We start from the raw sequence: 25760 nt of genomic DNA, 5'->3' as shown, positions 1-25760 counted from the left end.
TATTCAAGGGATCCACCTTCTATAACTCTGCATTCTACTACGAATCTTGGAGCTGACACATTCTTTTTCAAGGGGGTGCCTGAGCCTGGGTGGCTCAGTCAGTTGAGCATCTGACTCTTGATTTTGGCTCAGGTTATGATCTCAGTGTTATGGGTTTGAGCCCTATGTCAGGCTCCCTGCTGAGTGTGGAGCCTGCTTAAGATTCTCTCTCTCCCTCTCCCTCTCCCTCTGCCCCTGTACCCCACTTGCACATGTGCATGCACATGTACTTTCTGTCTCTAAAATAAAATAAAAAACAAAGAAAAAAAGAAACATTCCTGGAACGTTTTCAAAAGTTGTTAATAGGCTAGGCTTAAAAAAAAAAAACTCTTTTAATTCCAGTTAGTAGAAATTTCACAGGGTACATTCATTTACCACAATGAAATAAAACTATAAATTAATAATTAAAGAGCGAATAACATATAAAAAACTGAGAATTCAAGATACTGTCTTTTTGTCAATGAGGAAATAAAAATGTAATTATTGGTTATTTAAATAAATAACTATAATGTCAAGAATATATATCAAACATTAAGGAAGGAGGTCAAATTACATATAGAAAGAAATTAATAATGGTAAATTTTTGTATTCTTTAACCAAGAAAAGAAAGGCAAAAATAAATTCAGTAGCCAACTCAACAATTTAGGAAAGGAACAAAATAAACTTAAGGGGAGTAAGAATTAGCAAATAATATTTTGAAAAGCACAATTTGATAAATTATAAAACTGAAGTGAAGAACTAGTAAAGAAACCCTAGAGCTAATTCTTTGGTTTGGAGCAGAGCCCAATGTTTAGATGACACATACTTGGTTGTAGAAGTCATCTGGATGAACTATATTGCAGCTTCAGCAGGAATCTACACCAGGAGCCAAACCTTGGCAGAGCTGACGGTTCAGCCTTACCCTCACATTGGACAGTTACAAGTTTCAGAAGAATCAGCTTTGAGCACTGACTCCACTGTGAGTGGCAAGTGAGAGCAGACAAAGACACCTCTTTTGAGTATCCAGATTTTCACATCAAACCAGACCTCCTGTTTGGGCACAGTGGTAGTTGTAATTCAGTAAGTTCTAGTAGCCATAGAAGAGTCTTCTAGGCTCAGTGAGGCATGTCTGGGGCTCTGGTTCCATGCAGAAGTAAAAGTAACCAATAAAACTCTTTAATGTGAGTACACCCCTAGCACAGTCAAGACACAGAAGGGGAAAGACCCCATAGAGATAAAAAGATTGGAATTTTGCTAATGTTGGAAGAGGGGTTTAAGTATGGTACTTTGAGATATGACCAGGGAGCCATTATTTGCACCATAACAGGCCAGTCAAATTATGTAAGAACAATTCATTAGAAGCTGTGACCCATTTCTGATTAAGTTACATGTTTTATTTTGCTTTGTGAAATAGACTTTTTAACAATGCTGAAATCATAAAAACATTTTCCTATTTGACCAAGATTTTATTCTCCTATATCACTTAAGATAGTTCATTCCAAATATAAACTTTTTAGAGTTATCTTATTGATTTCTTTTTTTCCAAGTTAAGGCCATCTAACAATTATTACACATAAATGAGACAAAACAATGCATCTTTGAGAAACTGATTGTTAGCATGCTGTTTAATGGTGAAAAAAATGGAGGTATAAGTTGAGTATATCTGCTATTAGTTTTGTATTTTATATTTCTCCTAATGTTCTAGCCAATACAATTGGCAGGGGAGGGGGAAGAGATGGAATATAAATGATGTAATAAAGAAAGCAACATGGTTACATTTGTACATTTTATTATCTCTACAAGAATGACTTCACTTTGGATATAAGTTCTTAGTTCCAGAGTCTCTGGGTCATATTTCACTTCTGACCAGCTGGCTACAGATTTAGCAGTTCCCACTGCCCCTACAGATTCAATAATTCACTAGAACAACTGAACTCAGCAAAGCATTATTACTATAACAGTTTTATTATAACAATGGGATGCAAAGCAGAAATAGCCAAAGGGAGATGCATAAGGCAAGTTTTGGGAGGGTCCCAAACATGAAGCTTTCTTTGTCCTTTCTCAGTAGAGTTAATACCTTTGCTTTTCTCAATAGTCAAAATTGTCACCCTCGTGACATTGACGTGGACTATTGCCAACCAGAGGAGATTACCTGAGTTTTGGTGTCCCTGGTTTTTATTAGGGTTTCATTATATAGGGATGATTAATTAAATCATTGGTCATGTGACTCAGCCTCTAGCCTCCTGGCTGTTATCATGTGACTTATAGACCCAACTGTCTAATCACATAGTTAATCTTTCTGGCATAACTTGCTCTGGTCCTGAGTCACATCATTAAGATAAATTATCAGGTGTGGTCTGAGAGGACCACTACCAATAACAAAGATGCTCAATCACTTAAAAAACGCCTCCCAGGAAACTGGGACAGGGGCCAGCCAAATTCTTTATTATACACCTGCCTGTCTAGTACAAAACAGCAACCTTCCCCCATCTCAACTTTCTATTGATGGTTCTTCTTCCCTCATATTATTCTGTTCCCTTCTTAAGAGTTTTCATCATTACTTATATTGTGTATTTATGTATTTATTGTTTCTCTTCACTACTGGATGTAAACTTTGTGAAGTCAGGCACTTTAATGGCTTTTCCCCCATAGTTTATGCCTAGAAAAGTCTATCACATAGGAGGTGCTCAATAATACTTGTTAGATACATAGATAGATAGATAGATAGATAGATAAATGGCATAGAGTTGAAATGGGGTGTGCTATTGATAATGCTCTTAGTTAAGGGGGCCAAGCCATGATTTTTATTGTCTGATTTGAATCTTGTGGACCAAAGCAATACCAGGAAAGAGGATGATGAAAGCCTAATTTGAACATCTGGGTAGCAGTGATTTAACTGTAAGGTTTGGCATACTTTTGCTCTAATTTGGTTGTACTTCCTGATATTCTTGATTGGTTATTTTGGATATGTGGTGAGTGTAAAAATAAGTTAATGGATGTATGTGTCTCTTGATATGAAAGTTCCTTGGAAAATTTGACTTTAGGTTAAAACTTATTCGTTGATGTTCTAGAAGGATCAGTCGCCGGAGGTTTGGTTTAAACTGTTCAGTTACATCAGAAGTGCAGTTGGGAGGAGGTCCAGAAAGATATTCTAATAATGGGCAAGGGCTTGTAACAGGATATTGTCTGCTCCTCTCTGGTGCCTCTTGGGGTTATGAAGTCACTAAAACTTCTGAAGACCCTGCAAGCCAGCCCTGCATGCTCCCTACATCTCTTCCTGACCCCAGTGGGCCGGGGCGCGTAGGGCGAGCCAAAGTTCGGTATGAGTCACTTGGGTTATCCACAAGGCAGACGAAACTGCAAATGGGAACCTGTGTGACAAGCTTCCAAACAGCGATTTCGAGCCTTGCAGAGGGCAAGCTTGGCACTAGCACAGCACAGGGACGGTGGCCTCTCTCCGAGGACCTCTTGGCATCCTGGTGCTGAGTGAACACATTTTCGCTTACTTTACTCTTCCAAGGACGTGACTCAAAGGCTACGTGTTTGGAACCACAAGCCTCAGAGCTGAGCAAGAGGCGAGGGGTCTCTGCTTTATGTTGGAAAGAAAGGGCAGTTCTTTCCCCAAAGGTCTACCCCTTGTTTGTCTTCGTAACATTATCTTACTTCTTGTGCTTTTAACTTTTAAAACTTGTCCTTAAGTCTTGAGTTAGTGCATAAGACTATTTAGGAATATAGGCCGAGTATAAAGAATAATGACACAGCACATACCCATGAACATCCCTCCCCTCGATCTAATTTGAGGGAGAGGGACGGCATTACCGTTACCTTAGAAGCCTTCCATTTGCCCCTCCATGGACCCTTCCATCCCCCTCAGGGGTGCACAATTATAGCAAGCTCTGTGTTATCATTCCTTTGCTTTGAGTCATGGTTTTACCACATATTAAGGTATTTCTAAAATAGAATATATGTGTTGTTTAGTTTCACATGTTTTTGAACTTTATGTAAATATGATTTGCTTGGCAGGCTCAACATTGTTTTCCAGAGAGTCATGCATGTTGTTGTGTATGGCTGTGATTAATTTGGTTTTCTTTTTGTGATGTTTAGTATTCTGCTAAGTAAACATATCACAATTTATTTAACTATGCTTCTACTGGCAAAGATTCAGATTGTTTCTAGGTTTTTTTGCTGTTCCAAACACTGCTGCTATGAGCATTCTTGTACATGTTTCTGGATGCCCATAGGCGAGAATTTCTTTGGGGTCTATACCTAAGAGTGGTAGTGTTGGATCGCAGGAAATTCACATCTTCAGGTTATTGGACCATGCCGAATTGTCATGCCAATTCATGCCTGCCCTGGCCATGTACTGTTACTCTGTACCCCCCTCCAACACCCGATACTAGACTTTTTCAACTGCCAATAGGTTGCATATAACATGATCTATCGCTATGATTTTAATATGCATTTTTCTTATTAATAATGAAGTTAATATCTCTTCCTATCTAGATTCGCCATCCAGGGTTCCTCTTCTAGAAACATACCTGTATCTACTTTTCTACTTCTTATTCATCTTTTTCTTGTTGATATGTAGGACTTCTTTATGAAATTTTTTAAATGAACTTTTATCCACTTTATGTGTTGCATATATCTCTACTAGTTTGTGGCTTATCTTTCTGCTGTATTTTTGGTGTCTATGGATAAAAGGACACTCTTATCTTTAATGTAGAGAAATTTATTAATATTTTGCTTTATGGCTAGAGCTTTTTCTGTAAAGTTTAACAAATCCTTCCCTCTGTCAATAGTCCTGAAGTTATTGTTCTATATTATCTTTTAAGGCTTTTTATTTTGACTTCTTTATTTAGGTTTTTAACATACATGAAATTGTTTTTTAAATATATGGTATAAGGCAGGGTGTCTGGTGGTATTTTCCCATTTCTTTGTGTTCCATATGGCTACCTAATTATTTTAACATCACTTATGGAAGAAGCCCATCTTTCCCCCACAGACTTGGAAGGCAGTCTATATCCTATTTCAGTCACCTATAGATGTGTGGATCTATCTGCAGGCTTTCTATTTTATTCCACTGATATATTTGTATATCCCAGTACTCACATTGCATTGTCTTAACTACTATGTCTTTATGATAATTATGGTAGGTCAAGTTCACCCATTTTGTTGTTCTACAGCAGTAATTTGACTATTCTTGACCCTTTCAAGAAGGGTCTGAGATTTTACCCTACTTGAAAGCTGTAAAGTTGCCTGCTGCAGTTTCATGGTTGACGACAGAAGACATGAGCCCCCTGGCTAAGACACAAAGGACTTTGTTAGCCACAGCACAGCAAGTAGTTTGCACTGGAGCATGTCTGTGTCAGGGTTCCTTGTCCATGAGCTTCACAGGGCAGTGCATGTGGACCCAGAGGGAAGCTTGCACACACAGTGGGGTATATTACATAGTAGGGTGTAAGCTTATAGAACTCAAATATTTTATAATGGGCAGTAAACATGCCTACTTTTTGCTCTCCAAAGACACACTATCACTATATTCCAAGACTGCTTATTATACAAACATCCTTACAAAAAAAAGTTGAGAACAAAGAGGAGTCAGTGCTTCTACTCATAAGATGTATAGAACCATCAAGGATGCATGGAGAATTGTCTTCCAAATGGCCCCTTGATCTTGAATGCATATTATAAATTTAGCTTGTTATGTCCACACATACACATGCACACACTTGGCCTGCTGGGAATTTGTTTTGAATCGCTTTGAATCTATAGATTGAGGGAGAGCTCACATTCTTTTAGTAACACGTCCTCTAATTCATAGCCATGGTTTCTCTGCATTTAGTCTACATTAATGTGTCTCAATAAAGTTTCCAGAGAAGTGTAGCACATATTTTCCTTAATATATTACTTGGTAAGATCATATCCTATCTTGGCTCAAATTCCTGCAGTGTCTCCCTCTTTTACCCAGGATAATACCTGAAGTTCTAACACTGGCCTACAGAACTCCTCACAATCTGGCCCCCTATTGCCTCTTTGCTCTCATCTCCTTCTGCTCTCTGTTTCACTTATTTTCCTCGGCCACACTGACTTCCATGCTGTACTTTTATTTTATTTTATTTATTTATTAATTTTTAATTTTTTTATTTTTGAAAGAGACAGAGTGTGAGCAGAGGAGGGGCAGAGAGAAAGGGAGACACAGAATCTGAAGCAGGCTCCAGGCTCTGAGCTGTTAGCACAGAGCCTGACATGGGACTCGAACTCATGAACTGTGAGATCATGAAGTGAGCCAAAGTCAGATGCTTGACTGATTGAACCACCCAGGTGCCCTCCACGCTGTACTTTTAATTTGTCCAGACACACTTCTGCCTTAGCATGTAGCACTATTTCCTTTGCCCATAATGCTTTTTTCCCCCAGAAATATTGGCATGGCTAACTGCCTAATCTCTTTTAGTCTTCGTTCAAAGGTCACCTTTCAATGACACCTATCCTACATACCTGTTAATAATTGCAAACTGCCTCTTCCCTCCTGTCACTCTTGATTTCCCTTACCCTGCTCTGCATTTTCCCCTTAGTATTTGTTATTTTCTATTTGGTAGGATAGTATCACATGCCTATAGTAGGACAGTATACTATCCTACCAAATTTCCCACCGTTCATTTACGTATTTGTTCATTTGTATTTTAATTATATTGATTGTTTATCTCTGCCTCCTCTAACTAAAATATTAGCTACACGAGGCAAGGATCTTTGCATTTCTATTTGCTGATGGATTTCAAGTGTGTGCAATAGTGCTATGCATGTAGAAACTGCTTAAGAAACATTACTTAAGTAATTTTGTCCCAAATTTTGTCGTATATTTTCCTGGTATATAAACACTATTTCAAAATAAAGTTTCTAGGGGTGCCTGGTGGCTCATTAGGTTGGTCATCTGACTCTTGATTTTGGCTCAGGTCATGACCTCACAATTTGTGGGATCTAGTTCATGTCGGGCTCCCTGCTGATAGCACAGAACCTGCTTGGGATTCTCTCTCTCCCTCTTTTTCTTCCCTCCCCTCTTGTGTATGTGTGTGTGTGCTCTCTCTCTTTCAAAATAAATTAGTAAGCATTTAAAAAAAAACCCAAACAAAATAAAGTTTCTATATGTTTGTTGTTGATATATAGAAATGCAGCTTATATTTAAAGTTTCTATATGTTTGTTGTTGGTATATAGAAATGCAGCTTATAGGGGCGCCTGGGTGGCGCAGTCGGTTGAGCGTCCGACTTCAGCCAGGTCACGATCTCGCAGTCCGTGAGTTCGAGCCCTGCGTCGGGCTCTGGGCTGATGGCTCAGAGCCTGGAGCCTGTTTCCAATTCTGTGTCTCCCTCTCTCTCTGCCCCTCCCCCGTTCATGCTCTGTCTCTCTCTGTCCCAAAAATAAATAAACGTTGAAAAAAAAAATTAAAAAAAAAAAAAGAAATGCAGCTTATATATAGCCAATTTTGTATGCAGGGACCTTTCTAAATGCCCTGATTCCCATAAATTATCTACAGATTTGTTTGTATTTTTACACCGAAAACTATGTCATTTGGGCATAAGGATAGTTTTTTTTCTTCCCTCCTTCCTTTCGAATCTTTATATATTTTTTTTTTTCTTTACTAACTTTCAGTACAATGTTTCTAGAAGTTTTGATGACAGGCATTTGTCTTATTTCTTGTCTTAAGAGGAATGTTTTCATTGTTTTACATGATACAGTAGTTTTTATTTTCAGATAATCTTAGATTAGTTTCTTTTAATTCTAAGTCTTCTGAGAATACTTGTTTATTATGATGAATATTTAACTTTATTATGTTTATTTATTACTATTTTTGCTACTATTGAGATATATCATAAGATTGTTGTCTGTTGATTTTTCAATGTGGCAAATTACATTATTAATTTCCTAGTATCAGACCATTTGCATTACTAGGAAAAATCCAACATAGTCGTGCTGTATTCAGTCTTTTCAACACTTTGCTCAGTTCATTTGCTATCAGTTTGTTAAGGCATTTTGCATCTGTAATCTGTATTCATAACAGAGATTGCTCTGTATTTTTCTTTTCCCATACAATCCTTGTCAGGTTTTGGAATTGAGTTACTCATATTCTCCTGAAATGCATTGGAGAGTACTCCGCCCTTCCCTCCTCCCCAACCTATACATTTGAATAGTTATTTAAGATTAGAATAATCTGTATTTTCAACGTTTGTTAAATCTCAGTATAAAAACCACCTCGGTCTGGAATTTTCTTGTGTAAAGTTTTTAAACTTCTGAACCATTTCCGTTACTGGTTGTAGAATTATTCAGGCTCTATATTTCTTCTTGGGTGATCTTTGGTAGGTTATTTCTTAGGAAATTTGGGAGCACCTGGGTGGCTCAGTCAGTTGGGAGCCTGACTTCAGCTCGGGTCATGATCTTGTGGTTTGTGAGTTCGAGCCCTACGTCGGGCTCTGTGCTGACAGCTCAGAGCCTGGAGCCCGCTTCAGATTCTCTTTCTGTCTCTCTGCCCCTCCCTTGCTCGCTCTCTGTCTCTCTTCCAAATATAAACAGTAAAACAAAAAGAAATTAAAAAAAAAAAAGAAATTCAACTTAAGCTTTCAAATTCATTGATATAAAGGTGTTCACAATATCATTTTATGAACATCTTTAAATCTGTGGCATCTGTAGCTCGGTATCCTTTTTTTCTTTTTAGCATGGCTTGCGAATTATTTCCTTTTTTTTAGTGTTTCTTTTTTTTAATTAATTAATTTAAAAAATTGGAGTGTACTTGACACACAATTTATATCCTTAGCTGCTTTGTCTGTAATGTAACACCATGTTACATTAATTTCAGATGCGTAACTCAGCAGCTTGACAAGTTTGTACATTATGCTTTGTTCACTGCAAGTGCAGCTACCCTCTGTCCTGTAATGTTGCTGTTACAGTATCATTTACTGTCTTCCTGATGCGGTGCCTTTTATTCCTGTGACTTATTCATCCTGGAACTGGAAGCCTGCCCCCCCCCCCCCCTTCTGTGTTGTCCAGTTCCCTACCCTGACCCCTCTGGCTACCTTCGGTTTGTTCTCTGTAGTTCTAGATCTAATTCTGCTTTTTGTTTGTTTATTCATTTGTTTTTGGTTTTGTTTTTTAAGCTTTTTTTTTTTTTACTTTTTTCAAGTGTTTATTTATTTATTTATTTATTTATTTACTTACTTACTTACTTATTTATAAGAGAGAGAAAGAGAGGGAGGGGCAGAGAGAGACAGTGAGAGAATCCTAAGTGCTGTCAGCACAGAGCCGGATGCAGGGCCCGATCTCACGAGCCCTGAGATCTTGACCTGAGCCGAAATCAAGAGTTGGACACTTAACTAAGTCACCGAGGAGCTCCTGTTTTTGTTTTTGTTTAGATTCCACTTATTTATTTTTATTTATGGTCAATTCTATCGAAAGTTTGTCAATTTTATGCCTTTCCAAAGAACCAAGTTTTGACTTTGTTTGTTGAGTCTTACTACTGCACATTTTTTTTCTATTTTATTAACTTCTGATATTGTCAATAATACTTCTTTCTTCCTACTTATTTTGGATATTTTATGCTTTTCCTCATTTTTAAAGTTGAATTTTTGACTCAATTTTCAGCTTTTCTTCTTTGATGAATAGAACATTTCAGACAATAATATTTCTTTTATCCTTTGCTGTAGCCGCTACTCAGGTTTTGCTACGTACTGCTTTCCTTATTGCACAGTTTCAAATGCATTCCACTCTCATCATGAATTCTTCTTTGGCTCATTTGTTCTTTAAAAATATGCTGCCTGGGGGCGCCTGGGTGGCGCAGTCGGTTAAGCGTCCGACTTCGGCCAGGTCACGATCTCGCGGTCCGTGAGTTCGAGCCCCGCGTCAGGCTCTGGGCTGATGGCTCAGAGCCTGGAGCCTGTTTCCGATTCTGTGTCTCCCTCTCTCTCTGCCCCTCCCCCGTTCATGCTCTGTCTCTCTCTGTCCCAAAAATAAATAAACGTTGAAAAAAAAATTAAAAAAAAATAAATAAAAATATGCTGCCTAATTTCAAAACAAATGCAGCTATCTTGTTTTATTTGGAAGGGAATATTTGTTCTCTTAATGAAATTGAAGTTAGAAAAATGTGTGTTTCATAATGCCAATCATTTGAAATTTTTTGAGATCTGACTTCTGTCTTAGTATGTGATCAGTATTTGCAAATGTCCCATAAGTACTTTAGAATAATATGTATTCTGAAGTGTTATACATATGTTCACTAAAATAAGCTTGTTGGGGCGCCTGGGTGGCTCAGTCGGTTAAGCGTCCAACTTCGTCTTAGGTCATGATCTCACAGTTCATGAGTTCGAGCCCCGCGTCGGCCTCTGTGCTGACAGCTTAGGGCCTGGAGCCTGCTTCACATTCTGTGTCTCCCTCTCTCTCTGCCCCTTCCCTGCTCATGCTCTGTCTCTCTCTGTCTCAAAAATAAATAAACATTAAAAAAAATTTTTTTAAATAAAAAAAATAAAATAAGCTTGTTAATTTTGTTGAATGTTTTTATATCCTTAGCTGCTTTATCTGTAAGTTATTGAAAAATATGTGTTAAAATCTTTAACTAGAACAGTTAGGTTATTAAATTCTCCTGTAATTTGTATAATTTTTCTGTAATATATTCTGAGAGGTGTATATAATCTAGAATTTTTGTATCTTCCTAGTGAATTTAATTTCTTCTCCTGAAATAGTGACTAGACAATTCTAGGAAACATGGGATTCATCAGCTCCCAAAAGTCAGTTACATGACACTGTATCCAGTTTATGACTCACAGGTTTTTTTGTCTCTCGATCACAGTGATAGGGCAGTATCTAAGCCTTGATCTTTGATGGGTGTCCACATTTCATGGCTTCAGGGTACTTTGAAATTTCTACTGCTCTGGTAGTACACATCATTTGAACATCAATACAATTGCCTCAAAGTAAAGAAAATTATTATAATTGCTTTCCAATAAGGCCTGGTAAATGTTGCATTTTTACAAATGACAAGAATCAGTGTCCTCATTTTTTTGTTGTTGTTATGGCTATTTAGGGGTATCCCATCTGAAAACATTAGAATGGATTAGTTATCCTCTTATGGCATCAGGATTTAAGAAGTATGCGTAGGAGTTTTTGGGGTTTTTTTGTTTGTTTGTTTTTTACTGAATGGTAGTTTCATACCGTCACATACAATATTTGGAGACTATTTTTCTCCGAGATCTTTTTCCTTCACTGGAGACTGCATTGCTGTATCTGTACTATGTGACTCCACTTTCCTGGCCAATGAGTGGAGGCTGTGGGCCCTTGAACCTAACAGGGTCAAGGAAAATTGGAATTGAGAGTCAAAAGAATAAGACATTACCTCTTGAGCTGGAAAGGTAGAAATATGGAGATGAGGCTAACATTTTGGCTCAGCCATCTTCTGGCATGAGTAAGGAAAGAGCCATCTGCTAGATGGAAAGAGGAGAGAAGCAGAATTTAAATGTTTATTTATTTATTTATTTTGAGAGAGTGAGAGAGAGAGAGAGAGAGAGAGCAGGGGAGGGGCTGAGAGAGAAAGAATCCCAAGCAGGCTCTGTGCTGCAGACCAGAGCCTGTCTTGGGTTCTTGATCTCATGAACTGTGAGATCATGACCTGAGCTAAAATCAAGAGTCAAATGCTTAACAGACTGAGCCACCCAGACGCCCCTAAAGAATATTAAAAAAAAAATGTTTATTGAAGAGAGAAGCAGAATTTAAAAATGAGCAGAGAAGAACTAATACGTGGCTTCCAGGAGAGAGGAGACTTGGGTCTTGATCTCAATATGGTTCCTGGTTCCAGTGTCTTTGATTTTCTTGCCCTAAGATTATTTTAGATACTCCAATATCCTTGCAGTAAACCTCCCTTTCTGGCGTAAGCTTGTTTGAGTGGATTTCTGCCCTTGCTGATCTGAAATGTTACTGTGCACATCAACTGTGGAACAGTTTTTAGAGCAGTCAGATTGCCTTGGATTCATTCCCAGAACCGTGGTTAGTAGTATCCAAAGCATCTGAAGGGGTTCTTTATAAGGGACAGGCCCTGAATATAGGCTAACAGTTGGGTCTAATACACTTGGACGGCCTACCCACCACCACATGGCACTTTTAATCCTATGCATTCCAAACAGAAATCATAAGGAATTTAGTGCTGAGTAGATTTATTGAAACTTAAAGAAGCCAAACATAACTGGAAGAATACATTTCAGAATGACATGATAAAAGCCTTTAGAACCCAATGTGGTTTTTTTTGCATAAAATATTCTGATCATTAAATTCAAAGTGACTTTTTTTTTCTTTTTACACCTCCAATTCTCCACATAAGGAAATTCTCAGAATCCAGAGTATATCAGCACGGAGGCATGCTTTTGAGTAAAAGAACAGGCTTGCCCCTGATTAAAAAAAAAAAAAAAAGAAAAGAAAAGAAACTGATATCAATGTCTTTTCAAGGACTTTTTTTGGGGGGGGGTGTTACAGTTTCCAAACTAGCTATGCACAGATTTCAAGATCTATCTATCTATCCATCTATCTATCATCTATCTACTTAGATTAAATCAATCACTTCAGAGATCTGGAAAGTTGCCATTAGGTTAAGTAGGTGGATACTTTGTTTTTGTGCAAGTTATTCTTTGAAGGCCCAGAAATTAAGTGAATGAGCTATAATAAGTCAATAGATTCTATTAGCATTCTTTTTTCACTGAGAAATTCATGCAACACTTTAAATATATTTTGTGGTAACTCCAGATCCACTCTTGAAAGGTCGTATTTCCAAATGGTGAAGAGCACAGAATCCAACGCCAAAATGTGTGGGACTGACCCAGACAATGCGACCTATCCCTGTGCCTCAGTTTCCTCACCCAGAAAGTGGGAATAACAATAGCTATCACATAAGACTGCTGGCAGGAGTTAATAATTTAACACACTTAAAGCACAGAGCAAGTGCTAAGTAACTGGTGTCTTCTGTAGACATGCCCGAGAATAGTCTGACCATATCAGCAGCAATAACTCACAATGCACCATAGAAAGCCTACTTACCTTCAATCTCATCAGCTGTGTATGTTGGAATCCCTCTGCACATGCCAGCGATGGGTTTTCCTAACTTTTCCAGATCATTGACTCTCTCAGGGTTGATTGAGTACATCAGACTCGTGGGAGGTGGTCCCCCTGGTCCTTTACCCTGAAGCTGAGTGTGGAAAGGAAAAGAGGGAATGAATGCCCACCTCAGTAGTTTGTTGATGAGGGATGGGTACAAGGCCAGTATGGGGTATTGCTTAGCTACCATTTTCTCATAATCAAAATGACTGTTGGAGTTGAAGAGCCAACTCCAACCCCGTGTATCTCAGAATTTCTGTGTCCCAAAAGATTTAGCTGGCATGAAACCTCAGTTTCTCATAAAAGCAGAAATCTGAGGCTAAATTTATTCTGAAGCTTGGACCTCATTTGGTCATTTGGTATTTTTTGGATTGAGCTATATAATAATCAGATTCTGAGAATGGAGTTTATCTTCTCTACTGTGTCAGTGAAAGGTACCTATCTGTCAGTTACAGAAATATGAAATCAAGCAAACATTTTAAAGAGCAATGCATCTTCTGTCCCCACCCAACTAGGGTTGCCAGGTAAAACAAAGGACACTCAGTTATATTTATTTATTTATTTATTTATTTATTTTTTCAACGTTTATTTATTTTTGGGACAGAGAGAGACAGAGCATGAACGGGGGAGGGGCAGAGAGAGAGGGAGACACAGAATCGGAAACAGGCTCCAGGCTCTGAGCCATCAGCCCAGAGCCTGACGCGGGGCTCGAACTCACGGACCGCGAGATCGTGACCTGGCCGAAGTCGGACGCTTAACCGACTGCGCCACCCAGGCGCCACCACTCAGTAATATTTAAATGTTAGATAAACAAATCATTTTTTCAATGTAAGTATGTCCTAAATATTGCATAGGATATACTTATGCTAAAAACAAAAACAAAAACAAAAACTTATCCATTGTTTATCTGAAACTCAAACTTAACTGGGTATCCTCTATTTTTATTTCTAAATCTAATAACCCCAACCCAACTTTTGTGTAACTTTGTGTAACTCCAAGTGGAGAAGTGCAGGCAGCTCCCATTGGCTTGACCAGAGTTTTGCTCCTTGAACAGTAAAGGCAGGTATGAGCCACAGCACTGAGTGTGGTGGCAGCTGCCTCTCCTCAGGAAAGTACTAGTTCCTCTTCCCTTTTTGTGCTGCACGTTACAATGTACTGCGGTCAAGAGGAAATGACTGTGACCTCTTTATTTACTGGTAACCAAAAGACCTCCCTTGAACAAAATCAAAAAGACTTTTATTTATACCTTCTTTTCCTTGACCAGTGCATCAAGAGTATGAAGAGAGGGCATGACATCCTTGTTCATTCTGTGCACAATGCATATCTTCTTTTTAAAGAGTCTAATCGCAGCAAAGTTCTGTTAAAGAAAAAGGTAGATGGAAGGAAGTAGGTTTTCCAAGGAGGTTTTTTTTTTTTTTTTAATCAGACATCAGTTTTACCAGCAGAGGGAAATAGAACTCAAGGATGAACCTAGATAAGAACGTCAGATCTGGCCCTGTTTTGCAATCATGTCTATAGCTAACGTTTGTAAGAACCTAGTGTCTAACTCGTTGCTCTCTCTTCAAGTTCTAACATGGAGTCATTCCACATATGTCCGTTTTGCTGAAATAAACTTCAAATTGCTATCACATTTGAGTCTCATTTGATCTTCACAAGATTTCTAGGAGACAGGTAAGACAGGGATTAGTTTTCTTATTGACCACATGGATAAAACTGAAACAATAAAGAATGGGCTTATTAAAAGTACAAAATTTGTTACACACAAAGCTGGTAATTGCAGAGGTGGGTCTCCTAACCAGAGTCAAGTGTTGTTTTTGTTTGGTTTTTGTTTTGTGTTTCTCTTACCAGTTAATATTGTCACCTACATTTCCTTTGTTTTTTTTCTTTCGAGTTACAGGTGAAATGTCCATCTCTGGCTTTTTGGAAGGAAATTGAAGATAGACTGAAATAGGGAGCAGTAATATTGTGCAGGTTTTTCCTCATTACTGAGGGTATCTCGAGAGAAGGCAGAAGGTTGTTCGTATTTGTCTAACAGCCCCACAATTCTGTGGGCATAGTGGATCCTAATTACCGTTCATTGCTTTGAATTTTAACTGATTGTGGGAAACATTAATAGTGTTATATCTAGTAGTGAAACTGGGTGACCAAAGTAGGCACTTTGACTTACAACTCTATGCTTATGTGCAGTTAGAAATTATTTTATTTTAAATTCTTTTATGGTTGGCAGACATTGTTGTTGTTGTTGTTATAAAAAAAGAAGCATCATATTTGTAAAGAACGGAAATTGCATGTTGGCTACCTACAGTATTGTAATCCCAGAGGGCATTCCAGGAGTCCCATCCATTGTTATTGTCAATATTGGCCACATTGTGTTCATTGTTGACACTCACTGACTGCTGCCCACTTATACCACTGTTGCTAGCACCGCCAATGTTGATATCCTGAAATTTACAAGAAATTGACGGTGATTTAATGCCACATTTCTTTGCAAATGCATTTTAATAATACGCTTTAAAAAGTGTAATACTTACACTGAAAGCAAGGGCTGGGGTCAGGAAGACTCCAAGAAGTCCGGCAAAGACAATCTAAAAATCATAAATAACATTGGTCTACTATCACATGGCAAAACAATGTCCTCTTCTTTCTCTACCCAAGCTTATAAAAAATACCGAGTTAACCACTCTCTCAAGTGATCCGTCTTTCTTCTTTGACCTTGTATTTTTTTCAACCATAGAAAGTTTTAATGATAATGTAAGATTATAGCTTAATTACTGTAGTAATCATGTTATTGTGGTATATAGTTTTAGAATTGTTAATGTAGGAGCACCTGGGTGGCTCAGTCAGTTAAGCATCTGACTCGGTTTCGGCTCAGCTCATGATTTCACGGTTTGTGGGTTCAAGCCTGATGTCGGGCTCTGGGCTGACAGTGCGGAGCCTGCTTGGGATCCTTTCCATCTCTCTCTACCCCTCCCCTGCTCACACCCACTCTCTCTCTTTCCAAATAAATAAACATTTTTTAAAAAAAGAAAAATAATAATTGTCAATGTAGGTCTTATAAAAAACTGATGTAGTATCAGTACATTGAAAAGTACATTTGAAAATGAATAGCATATACAATATGAAGATGGATATACGTTCTGAGAATTAAGTCTGAAAACGATTTAATTTTTCTCTTTGATCTGGGATACTTTCCTCCCTTCATCGACCTCCTAATAAAAAAAAGACTCTTTTTATCGAAAACAATTTTTTTAAAGCAATGGATTGGTAAGCAGGCTAGCTGCTGCTATTGAGAGACCGAGGATGGAGAGGTCCGGCTGTCAAGTGTGGTTAGCAGAAAGGCAGTCAGTAACTGTCCCGGGATATTAGTCATTTGTCATCGGGTACATGACATTAGTTGTCAGAACACAGAGCTTTATTCAGGGGCCCAATTCTCAGTACCTGTTCTCATTTCTTTTACCTGGGATAAAATGGTTTGAGATCTGCCCTGGTGATTTAAGGTAATTCTTTTATTTGCTTAATTTTTCTCCTGATAGCTTAAGAAGGAGGTAAAAATTGGTCTCCTAAACAGTGAGAGATGGGGGAAATTTTAGAGATCCTCTAGTACATAACAATCCATTCACATATGAGGAAACTGAGCTTCAGATGTTCAGTAACATGGCCAAGGTTGTATCGGCTAAGATTGTACCCCTTGTTCACGGCAGAACCAGGAGAGAAACCAGATCTGACCCGGGTTGGGAACTTTTTTTTTTTTTCTTAATTTTTTGACCTTGCTGTTATTAGAACTAATTTCTAGATAATTATGTTACATTTGCAACTCCACTACGAAGCAGACACTGCTGTAACATAGTGTTTAATATGTTGAAACATGAAAATATTCATTGGGTTTCTAGCCCCTCTGCATCTTGTTATAAGTGACACACAGCACCACCAGTTCCTTTGGTGGAATTTCATGGTGTACCTACTCCACTCTTAGCTTTTTATCTGGAGCCATAGGTGAGAGACTGTACTAGCTTCACGCTTCAGGTATTTTTCATGGGTAAATGACTATGGACAGGGTTCAAGCAAATCTTTCTCACTTGGACCTCTGTTTCATAGCAGAGAATGTGACAAGTCTCTCACCCATCCAATTTGATAATGAGCTTTTATCTTGCCTGAACATGTTCAGGAGTTTGGTCAAAAGAGGTATTCAGCAATGTGGGGAAAGATTAGATATTTTCTAGGACTTAGGGACTGCTTGCTTTACGACCAGACCTGAACAAGGAGAACTGAAAGGTAATTTTATTAAGATAGCATGGTATACGATGCTCACAGAGCTGTCTGCTCCCAGTATAACTATGGCTGCCCTCAGAGATGTTTTTACTTGCCACAATTCAATGAAAAGAAAGGAGATTTTTTTTTTCAAAATAAATTTTCCATTATGGTGAGATTGTCATAAGAAGCAGACCCACTTAGCTCAGAATATTAACAGTCTCTAGCCATCAGATAATGAATTCAAAAGGAAAAATCTACTCACTGTGAGCTTCATCTTGGCTTCACCAAAGCAATGGAGTGGAGAAGAAGGCAGGTATGAACTCAGATGAGAGCCCTTCTCATATTTGTACTTAACCAGCTTTACTCAAACTAGGTGTGACTAGGTGGGGTCAAAGATTTATCTTTCTCCAGCTTCCATATCTGTGCCATGATCCAGCATACCAGGAAGCCTTTGGGAATATCTCCTTGGTCAGCAAGGCATTTTGACATGGAGCTGAGCTGACTCATCATTAGTTGAAGTTGAAGATATCACCGCAAACTCAATATGATTAATGATAGCCTCTGGGCCAACTGAAGCTGTGGGTGTGGACATTTTATGTATTGGGATCACTCAGATTCAGGAGAAGAATAATCCCTAAAATCAAACAAGACTGCAGATGAGAAATTGTGGGCACGCTGGGCCTTGCAGATAGCTCCTATAAGGATGTGGGAATGGTTTCCTCTTTGTACCTTTATGTGAACCCATCTGATGGTTTTGCTTAAGCAAACTATGTTCTACTAGCTACTCCCAGCAAACTTATACCCTTTTCTGCAATCTTGAGCTCTCTCAGTGGTTCCACGTACCACATGTAGTACACAGAGAGTACCATACTTCCAGCCAGGAAACCTGGGGGCTGTCTTCAGCAATTTCTTCTGACCAGCACATCCAGTCAGGTGCTAAACCATGTCATTTGGTCCCAGATTTGCCTCTCAACTCTGGTCTTGCCTACAGCTTCCTTCACCAGAACTTCTATAATAGTTGTGTGATGAATCACTCTGGTCACCAGTCTCTCATACTCCAGCACATTCGTCTCCATTTTCCCTAAAGTTATCTCTCTAAAGTACATATATAAATAAACATGACTCTACGAAGCTTAGAAATGTTCACTGGCAGCCTGCGAGATGGACATGATACTCATTGGAATGGCATAGAATGCCCCTAATAATGTTTCCAAAGCCCCTCCCCCAGCTGTATCGCTCCATGCTATACTCCTATATTCCAGCTACACCAGAGTTCCCACTATTGCTGGAATATTCAGGATGTTTCATGCCTCTATGCTTTTGCACATGCTGTTCTCCCACCTTGGAGAGCTACCCCCTTGGCTTTCTTTAGTTAGTAAACTTCCTTTCACTCATCAAAGCCCAGCTTAAATACCACTGCTCCCAACACACCTTCCCCATATCTCAGGGGGACCTTCCTTTTTTTCCTGGAGCTATGAAAGCAATCTCTGTTCTTTTATTCACTTATAGAAAACCTGCTTTTCAGAAATTATGTTAAAATGATTAAAAAATGTTTTCATCAGAAGCATAGAGTAGAAACTGTCACTTGGGCTAGCAAGGAAATGCTCAAAACAGTCTCGGGGTTGAATTAAAGTTTTTATTTTTTTCTACCTTTTCTGATACACTGAACCTAGTGAAGCAACTTGCTAAAGAGGAAAACTGTATTTCAGTCATCACTGATTAATAAGTTTCCTCTTTGAAAGCCTTCTTGAGTTCATGATTGTCCTCTTCTGTGTGGACTGGAACCTTAGGATGGGGTTACATAGTTAAAAATCTTGATTCACTAGCAACACCTGTTTGAAAAGTTAAGTGGATTAGTATTGCTGTGGTTAGATTTTGTGTTTTAATGTGTCCACTAATTTCTTTCAAACTTATTCTTTAGCTGCAAAAGATCAGTAAGCATATGTGAAGACATATATGAAGAGATTTTCATCTGCCTCAGGAACTGCCACATCACTGCAAAGTCAAAGAGGGGACAGCATGGTGGCTTCAAGCCCAGCTCACTTTGGTATATGGGTACACTCTAGTACAATTTTTGCATGCCATACCTTACCAAAGATTCAAGGTTGACATTTTTTCCAGTAGGTCTGTGAAATGCTGATGTGGAGGATACTCCATGAAATAGACAGAGAGTAACATAGATAGATAGGTAGATGATAGATAGATAGATAGATAGGTAGTGTTCAAAGTCCAATAATGCCCCTCTTAAGAGATTGACAATTTACATTCATATATCAAATGTGCTATGAAATCTTTAGGGGATAAATCTATGTCATGTTGTTTCGTTCAGATTCCCCTAAACTTAATGGACCATAGAACCTGGTTGTTTTTCTGTTTTATTGATTTATTTTTCCTAACACCTGTTAGTATCCCTGGGGGGTACCTTCGTTAGGGAAACAACAAGTTGTGCTGCCTCTGAGGATGTATCCTGGATGTGAAAATCCATTTGGGGAGCTACTGGTTGGAACTAAGGGCCAGGAGACCTAGAGTCCGTTCTGCTTCCTTTCTAGGAGTCTCCTTTACCCTCGAGGCCTTAGTTTCCCTATGGGTAAAAGAGAAGAAGTTCTTCCTATATACAATATTATCTCAATGGCTCCAGAAACCAGAACTTCTTCCTCTATACTTGGTGTGGTATTTATGAATGTGCCAGAGTTGGGCGGTGGATGGAGGGTTAGGGGATCAACCCTAACCACAAGACCCTTGGCTTGTCTAAGGCCAAAAGTCCTAAGGAAGTGTGAGCAAGTCTCTTGCTCCCTCCCACCTATGTTTGTATGTTTCTTGTTCTTCCATGGGAGGAAGATAGAACATGTGAATTTTTTTTGTCACCTCCATAGAACCTAGAATATACTGGCACATGCATGGTGCTCCCAATGACAATTAAAAAAAAAAAAAACAGAATTGCTTAAAGGGGGTGCTCAGGCTAGAAGAATTAAAAGCGCATTATGTTTACTTATTCTGATTTTTGGAGTCAGCTGAAGAGGTGCTGTCTTACATTGGTTGTGGTTACCTACCCAGGGAGTCCCAGAAGATGGTGTGGCCCAGTGCCCCAGGATTAGTGTGGGGCAAACCAGCCCATGAGTAAATAGGGCCTGCCCTGCCCACAGAGCTGGCTGCTGAGCCACATCAGGGAGCAGGCCTCTATCATCATTTTATCTCAGGGCTCACACACCCAAGGTCTCATTTTACCCCACACCCTATCGTGTCAAGCTGGGTGGGAACTCCCTACATGTGGAACAAACAGTGAATGCAGTCTGCATGTGATATGCTCATCCCATAGATCTGGAGAGCCTTTCAGAACTTCCCCCCAGAAATCAACCTTTTATTTTCCTTCTTTTTCTCTGAGTAGAAGGGAATGTTTACTTACAGGGCCCTTTCCATCATTAAGTCTCCTCATTCAAGATTCCTCCCCTGTGTAGACGTGTTAATGGGCGGACCTTGCAGTGATTAGCATCCATGACGTCCTTAGTAATCTTGCTTTTCCCTTTAACCCTTCCTCCATTTTCTAAAATTTAGGGTTCAGTTAGCTTTTGGCCTAGTTGACCTCCTCTATAATGTGTTGGCTTGAGTGTGGAAGCCCCTTCCTGCAAAGATTCTTTTTCAGTTTCTTTGCCTTTATTGTTGTTTTCTGAACACCCTTCACACCCGTTTGACATTCCTGTGACGGTCCCAAGTCAGGTGGTGACTGTGAGGTCTGAACACACTTGGCGTCCCCGGGGGAGTAGGAAACTCCTGCCTGCTCCCAAGGCCTCGCTGTACTGGCTTGCAGCTCAGACCCTCCTTATGGTTCCGTGGCTGCAGCTTCTAGGGCTCTGGCCAGTGCTCTATGGTGTCAAATATTCCATACGCACTTGTGGCCACAGGAACGTCATGTCTAAGAAAATAGCAATAAGGACATGTAAAATAGCATATTAGTAATCATTGCTAGAAAGCTTCTAATTCCAGAAAAGCCATGCTTATTACATAGTTGTTTTTGTATAGGAAAGAAATTCTTTTCAAATTACAGCAAAGTGGAGGAAGCTCTCCCCTGTGGCATCTTAGAGCCCTTCTTTTTTTGTTGTTTCCAAGAGACCACTGCTTTCCAAAATATATGTAACTCTGCCTTTCTGTCGTCGCTTGCATGTCTGTCCAGTTGCATTTGCCAGAGCTTTGGGATCCTCTTCGAGGCAGCCCATGATATATTATGCCTCAGATCGGTCGTTAACCTTGAGCGTTAGAGTATTTTGAACATGGTTTGGAAAGTTCTCGCCAAAAGGTCTCCTGAGTGATGACATCACCTGTATAAAATATATGAAAATAGAGATAATGATAAAATTGGTAAATAACTTCATTTTTCATCATCAGGAAGGGTAATCGAACCTGGTTAAGTACTTCTATCCTAAAAAGGAGTCGGAGAAAATATGACCGTATGAGGAACAGAATCACAAAGTGATAAGTAACATGTTTGCTTTTATAATTCTTTCATAGATAATTCAGAAATAAGAACAAGTATTCCCTGTTCAGTGTTCACCCTGAAGTAATTCAGAGAGAGTGGTGTAAAAACACTCACGCGGAAGGTGTGTTCTTTCACAGCAGTGGGAAGGGAAGTGTGGGAAGAGCCCAACTCAACACGGGAAGATGCAAATCTGATCCCAAATGGGGAGGACCACCGTGCAGCAGCTGTGAGGGCCACGCCTGGGGCCCAGGTCTTGTGAGGACCCAGCACCCCCGCAATGAAATGCCTCCATGGCTTTCCTGGCAGAAGAAGGCCAAAGTAAAGGACTTGCCTTAGGGCCACTGAGCAGCAAAGCGTGATTTTGTGAATCATTGTTCCGTGCAGGGTGACGTACCTGAAATGGTTTTCCTTTCTACATCCCAGGTCAAAAATATACACACATGTGTATGTTTCCACTTCTGGAGGAACACACACTCAGATGAACATATTGAATATTCAGAGGTATCTCAGGGAATTCTGAGCTCCCATGTTTATTCAATTATGTACTCTTCCTATCCACACCCCAGCCTCCAATTCCTGGAAATGCTTAATGAAACGTTTCCACTGGGGCTTCTTCTGGAGTGTACTTTTTCTTCTGAGATCCCACAGGGTTTAAGTAAAGAGCCAACTCCCCTCATCCAGGCCAGGAAAAAAATTTTTTCATTTGCTGCTCAGCAGTGGGTCACCAAGCCTATAATCCTTTTATTCATTTCCTCATACTGGAAAATAATTAATTAAATACAATTCGCCATGCTCCAGCTAATGCAATGCCACAGAAGATTCAAAGTTGCCAAACAACCAGTGCTCATGGCCCAAGATCCTACAATCCTTATGAGAGACAGGGCTGGCTTCCTGGACATGTGACCAGTGCAGTCACATGGCACTCACACTCAGAGCCCCATACCTTGAGTTGAATGCTTTGCAGTCACCATTTGGAAATTTTTCTTTTTGTTTTTTTTTTTTTTTTTTTTGGTTTGTGTTTTATAACTAAATCCAATGGGACAATGGAGGATGCACCAGAAAGTGGTTCCACTTTCTGTCTCTTCCACTGCTGATTCCCACCTTTCTCCATCAGATAAATGTCTTTTTTTCCTCAAATTTCAATATCTGCCTGTTGGTTTGCTACTTCTTTTTGGTTTGTATGGAAAATCTCCCCGATACTAAAAAAAATGAGCCAAAGCCAAACATAAAAACCTCCCCTTAACCCTGCCTTCTTCATATAGGAAGCTTATTTCTCCACTTCCCTTTACATCTCTTAAAAGAATCATGTAGATTTTCTGATTCCATTTCCTCACCTCCCAGGCACAGCTGGTGATGTTGGGACTCAGAGCGAGCAGGGCAGGGAGCCTGACCCTGAAACCTCGGATGTGCTGCAATTTGTTCAGTACTCATGTGACTTGACCTCTTTCTCCTTTTTCGCTCTGATCATCTCTTCTTTTTTGAAATTCTCTTCTCTCTTAACATCTGTGATACGCCTTTCTCCTATTTGCTCTCCACTTGCTCCTTCCACCACCCGAACCATTGCTTGCCTCTCTTCTTCCATCTGTCCCTTTAATGTTGGTGTTGGACCTACCCTTGATCCTCCTCCCTCTTATTTTCCCTGGAAGCTCCTCCATTCTGAACACATGAGCCACCTCTATGTGATTGAAGAACAGATCAGACCCTACCAAGCTTCCGATATGAGTTTACAAATGTGCATATTAGATGACTCCAAACCAAAACATTTTCATTAGTTCCCCAACATGCTGTGTTTCTATAACTTATATTTAGTTTCATAGCATTTTTAACTACCAGCCCATCAAGACAAGCACCTCAGCTGTCCTCAACTCTGCTTCCTCACCACCTCTCTCCCTTACACAATTGGTCCCCAGAGCCTGTAAATGCTACCTTTTCAGTGTTTCTTTTTAAAAATAATCAAAACCTTTCCCCCCAATCATAAAAGTAACTCATAGGAAGTTGTAGAGAATATGGAAAATTATCAAAGCAAATAATAGACATATCATTTTGCAATGGAGAAATAATCTTCATTAACTTCGTACCATATTTTCTTTTAACTTTTTTTGAGCCTCTTTTGATCCATGTGTTATGTAGACGTATATCATTTTGGCTTCAAATATTTGGGGATTTTCCAGTTACCTTTCTGTTATTGATCACTAATTTAATTCCACTGTGGTCTGAGAATATGCCTTGTATGATTCTACTCTTTAAAATTGGTAAGGTGTGTTTTATGGCCCAGAATATGGTCTTTCTTGGTGAATGTTTCCTAAGAGCTTGAGAAGAATGTGTATACTGATGTTATGGAATGCAATACTCTACACATCAATTAGATGCAATTGATTGATGGTGCTGTTCAGTTCATCTATTTCCTTATTGATTTTCTGCCTGTTTGATCTATCAATACTGAAAAAGAGGTAGTAAAGTCTAGAAGAGTGGGTTTCTTTGTTTCTCATTGCATTTCTCTTAAGTTTTTAACCTCTTGTATTTTGATACTCTTTTGTTAGGTACATGTGTATCAAAGATCATATCTTCCTGAAGAATTCACCCTTTTTATCCCTGATCATGTTTTTTTGTTGCTGTTGTTACTGTTCTGACGTCAGCTTTGTCTAAAATTAATATATTAAAAAAAGCACCTCTGCTTTTTAAAAAAATTAACATTAGATGGTATATCTTTCTTCACCTCCTTACTTTTAACCTATCTGTGTCTTTATATTAAAATGGCTTTTTCTTTTGTATATAGCATGTAGTTCGGTCTTCTTTTTATTTTTATTTGTTAAATTTTAAATTCCAGTATAGTTAACATACACGGTTACAATAGTTTCAGGTGTACAATTTAGTGACTCCACAATTCCATACATCACCCAGTGCTCATCACAAGTGCCCTCCTTAATCTCTATCACCTATCTCATCCATGCCGCCCCCCTCCCCCACCTCTCCTCTGGCAACCATCAGTTTGTTCTCTATAGTTAAAAGTCTGTTTCTTGGCTTGTCTCTCTCTCTTTTTTCCTCTTTGTTCATTTGTTTTGTTTCTTAAATTCCACATGTGAGTGAAATCATATGGTATTTGTCTTTCTCTGACTGACTTATTTTGCTTAGTATGATACTCTCTAGGTCCACCTGTGCAAATCCATCCTTGCAAATGGCAAGATTTCATTCCTTTTTAAGGCTGAAAAATATTCTATTATATATTATTTTATATATATATATAATATATATTATATGTACATATACATACACGCACACACACACACCTATATATATATATGCATATACATATACATATACATATATATGTATCAGTTGTTCTTTATCCACTCATCAATCAATGGACACTTTGGCTGCTTTCATATCTTGGTTATTGTGAATAATGCTGCTATAAACATAGGTGTGCAGTTATCCCTTTGACTTAGTGTTTTAGTATTCTTTGGGTAAATGTCCAATAGTGTGACTTTTTGAGGACATTCCATGCTGTCTTCCACAGTGGCTGCACCAGTTTGCATTCATTTGGGCCCTATTTTTTGATCCATTCAAACAGCCTTTGTTTTCTACTTGGTGTATTTAGATCATTCACATTTAAGGGATTATAGGTATAGCTGGACTATTATCTACCATTTTTAACTGCTAGACAATCAAGATAGGTGCGTTTTGTACTTGTTGCCCTTGGTTTTTGTTTCTTCTTTTACACCTTTTGTTTTTAAAAACAGTTTTATTTAATAGCCTTTTTTTTTAAAAGAGAAGTTTTAGGTTAGCAGCAAAATTGAGCAGAAGGTACAGAGATTCCTGTATACCCCCTGCTCCCACACATCCACAGCCTCTCCCATTATCAACATCAACGCGAGTGGTGCATTTGTTACAACTGATGAACCT

At 39.0% G+C, this 25760-nt stretch overlaps 2 protein-coding genes across 2 annotated transcripts in view; one reads left to right on the top strand and one right to left on the bottom strand.

Annotated features, from left to right (window-relative positions):
* The window catches only part of GKN2 (gastrokine 2), a 48462-nt gene that overhangs the window by 6828 nt on the left and 15874 nt on the right, over window positions 1-25760 (top strand). The window lies entirely within an intron of this gene.
* On the bottom strand, window positions 12341-17744 carry GKN1 (gastrokine 1). Its single transcript, XM_047853402.1, has 6 exons — window positions 17649-17744; window positions 15667-15720; window positions 15439-15576; window positions 14382-14492; window positions 13079-13226; window positions 12341-12435 (listed from the first exon to the last, which is right to left on the bottom strand). The coding sequence occupies exons 1-6, from the start codon at window positions 17658-17660 to the stop codon at window positions 12344-12346; spliced, it is 555 nt and encodes a 184-aa protein (XP_047709358.1). The 5' UTR covers window positions 17661-17744; the 3' UTR covers window positions 12341-12343.

This window comes from Prionailurus viverrinus, chromosome A3 (genome assembly GCF_022837055.1).
Source record: "Prionailurus viverrinus isolate Anna chromosome A3, UM_Priviv_1.0, whole genome shotgun sequence".
NCBI classification, from domain to species: Eukaryota; Metazoa; Chordata; class Mammalia; order Carnivora; family Felidae; genus Prionailurus; species Prionailurus viverrinus.
Note: the sequence above shows the minus strand (reverse complement) of the source record. Positions and strands in the feature narration are given on the sequence as shown.

Excerpts from the sequence above, each read along its gene's own strand:
- GKN1 (XM_047853402.1), bottom strand. Across the intron at positions 14,493-15,438 it reads CCCTCTGGGATTACAATACT|AACTTTGCTGCGATTAGACT; the intron begins GTAGGTAGCCAA and ends TTTCTTTAACAG. Across the intron at positions 13,227-14,381 it reads CACTGGTCAAGGAAAAGAAG|CTTCAGGGTAAAGGACCAGG; the intron begins GTATAAATAAAA and ends TTCCACACTCAG.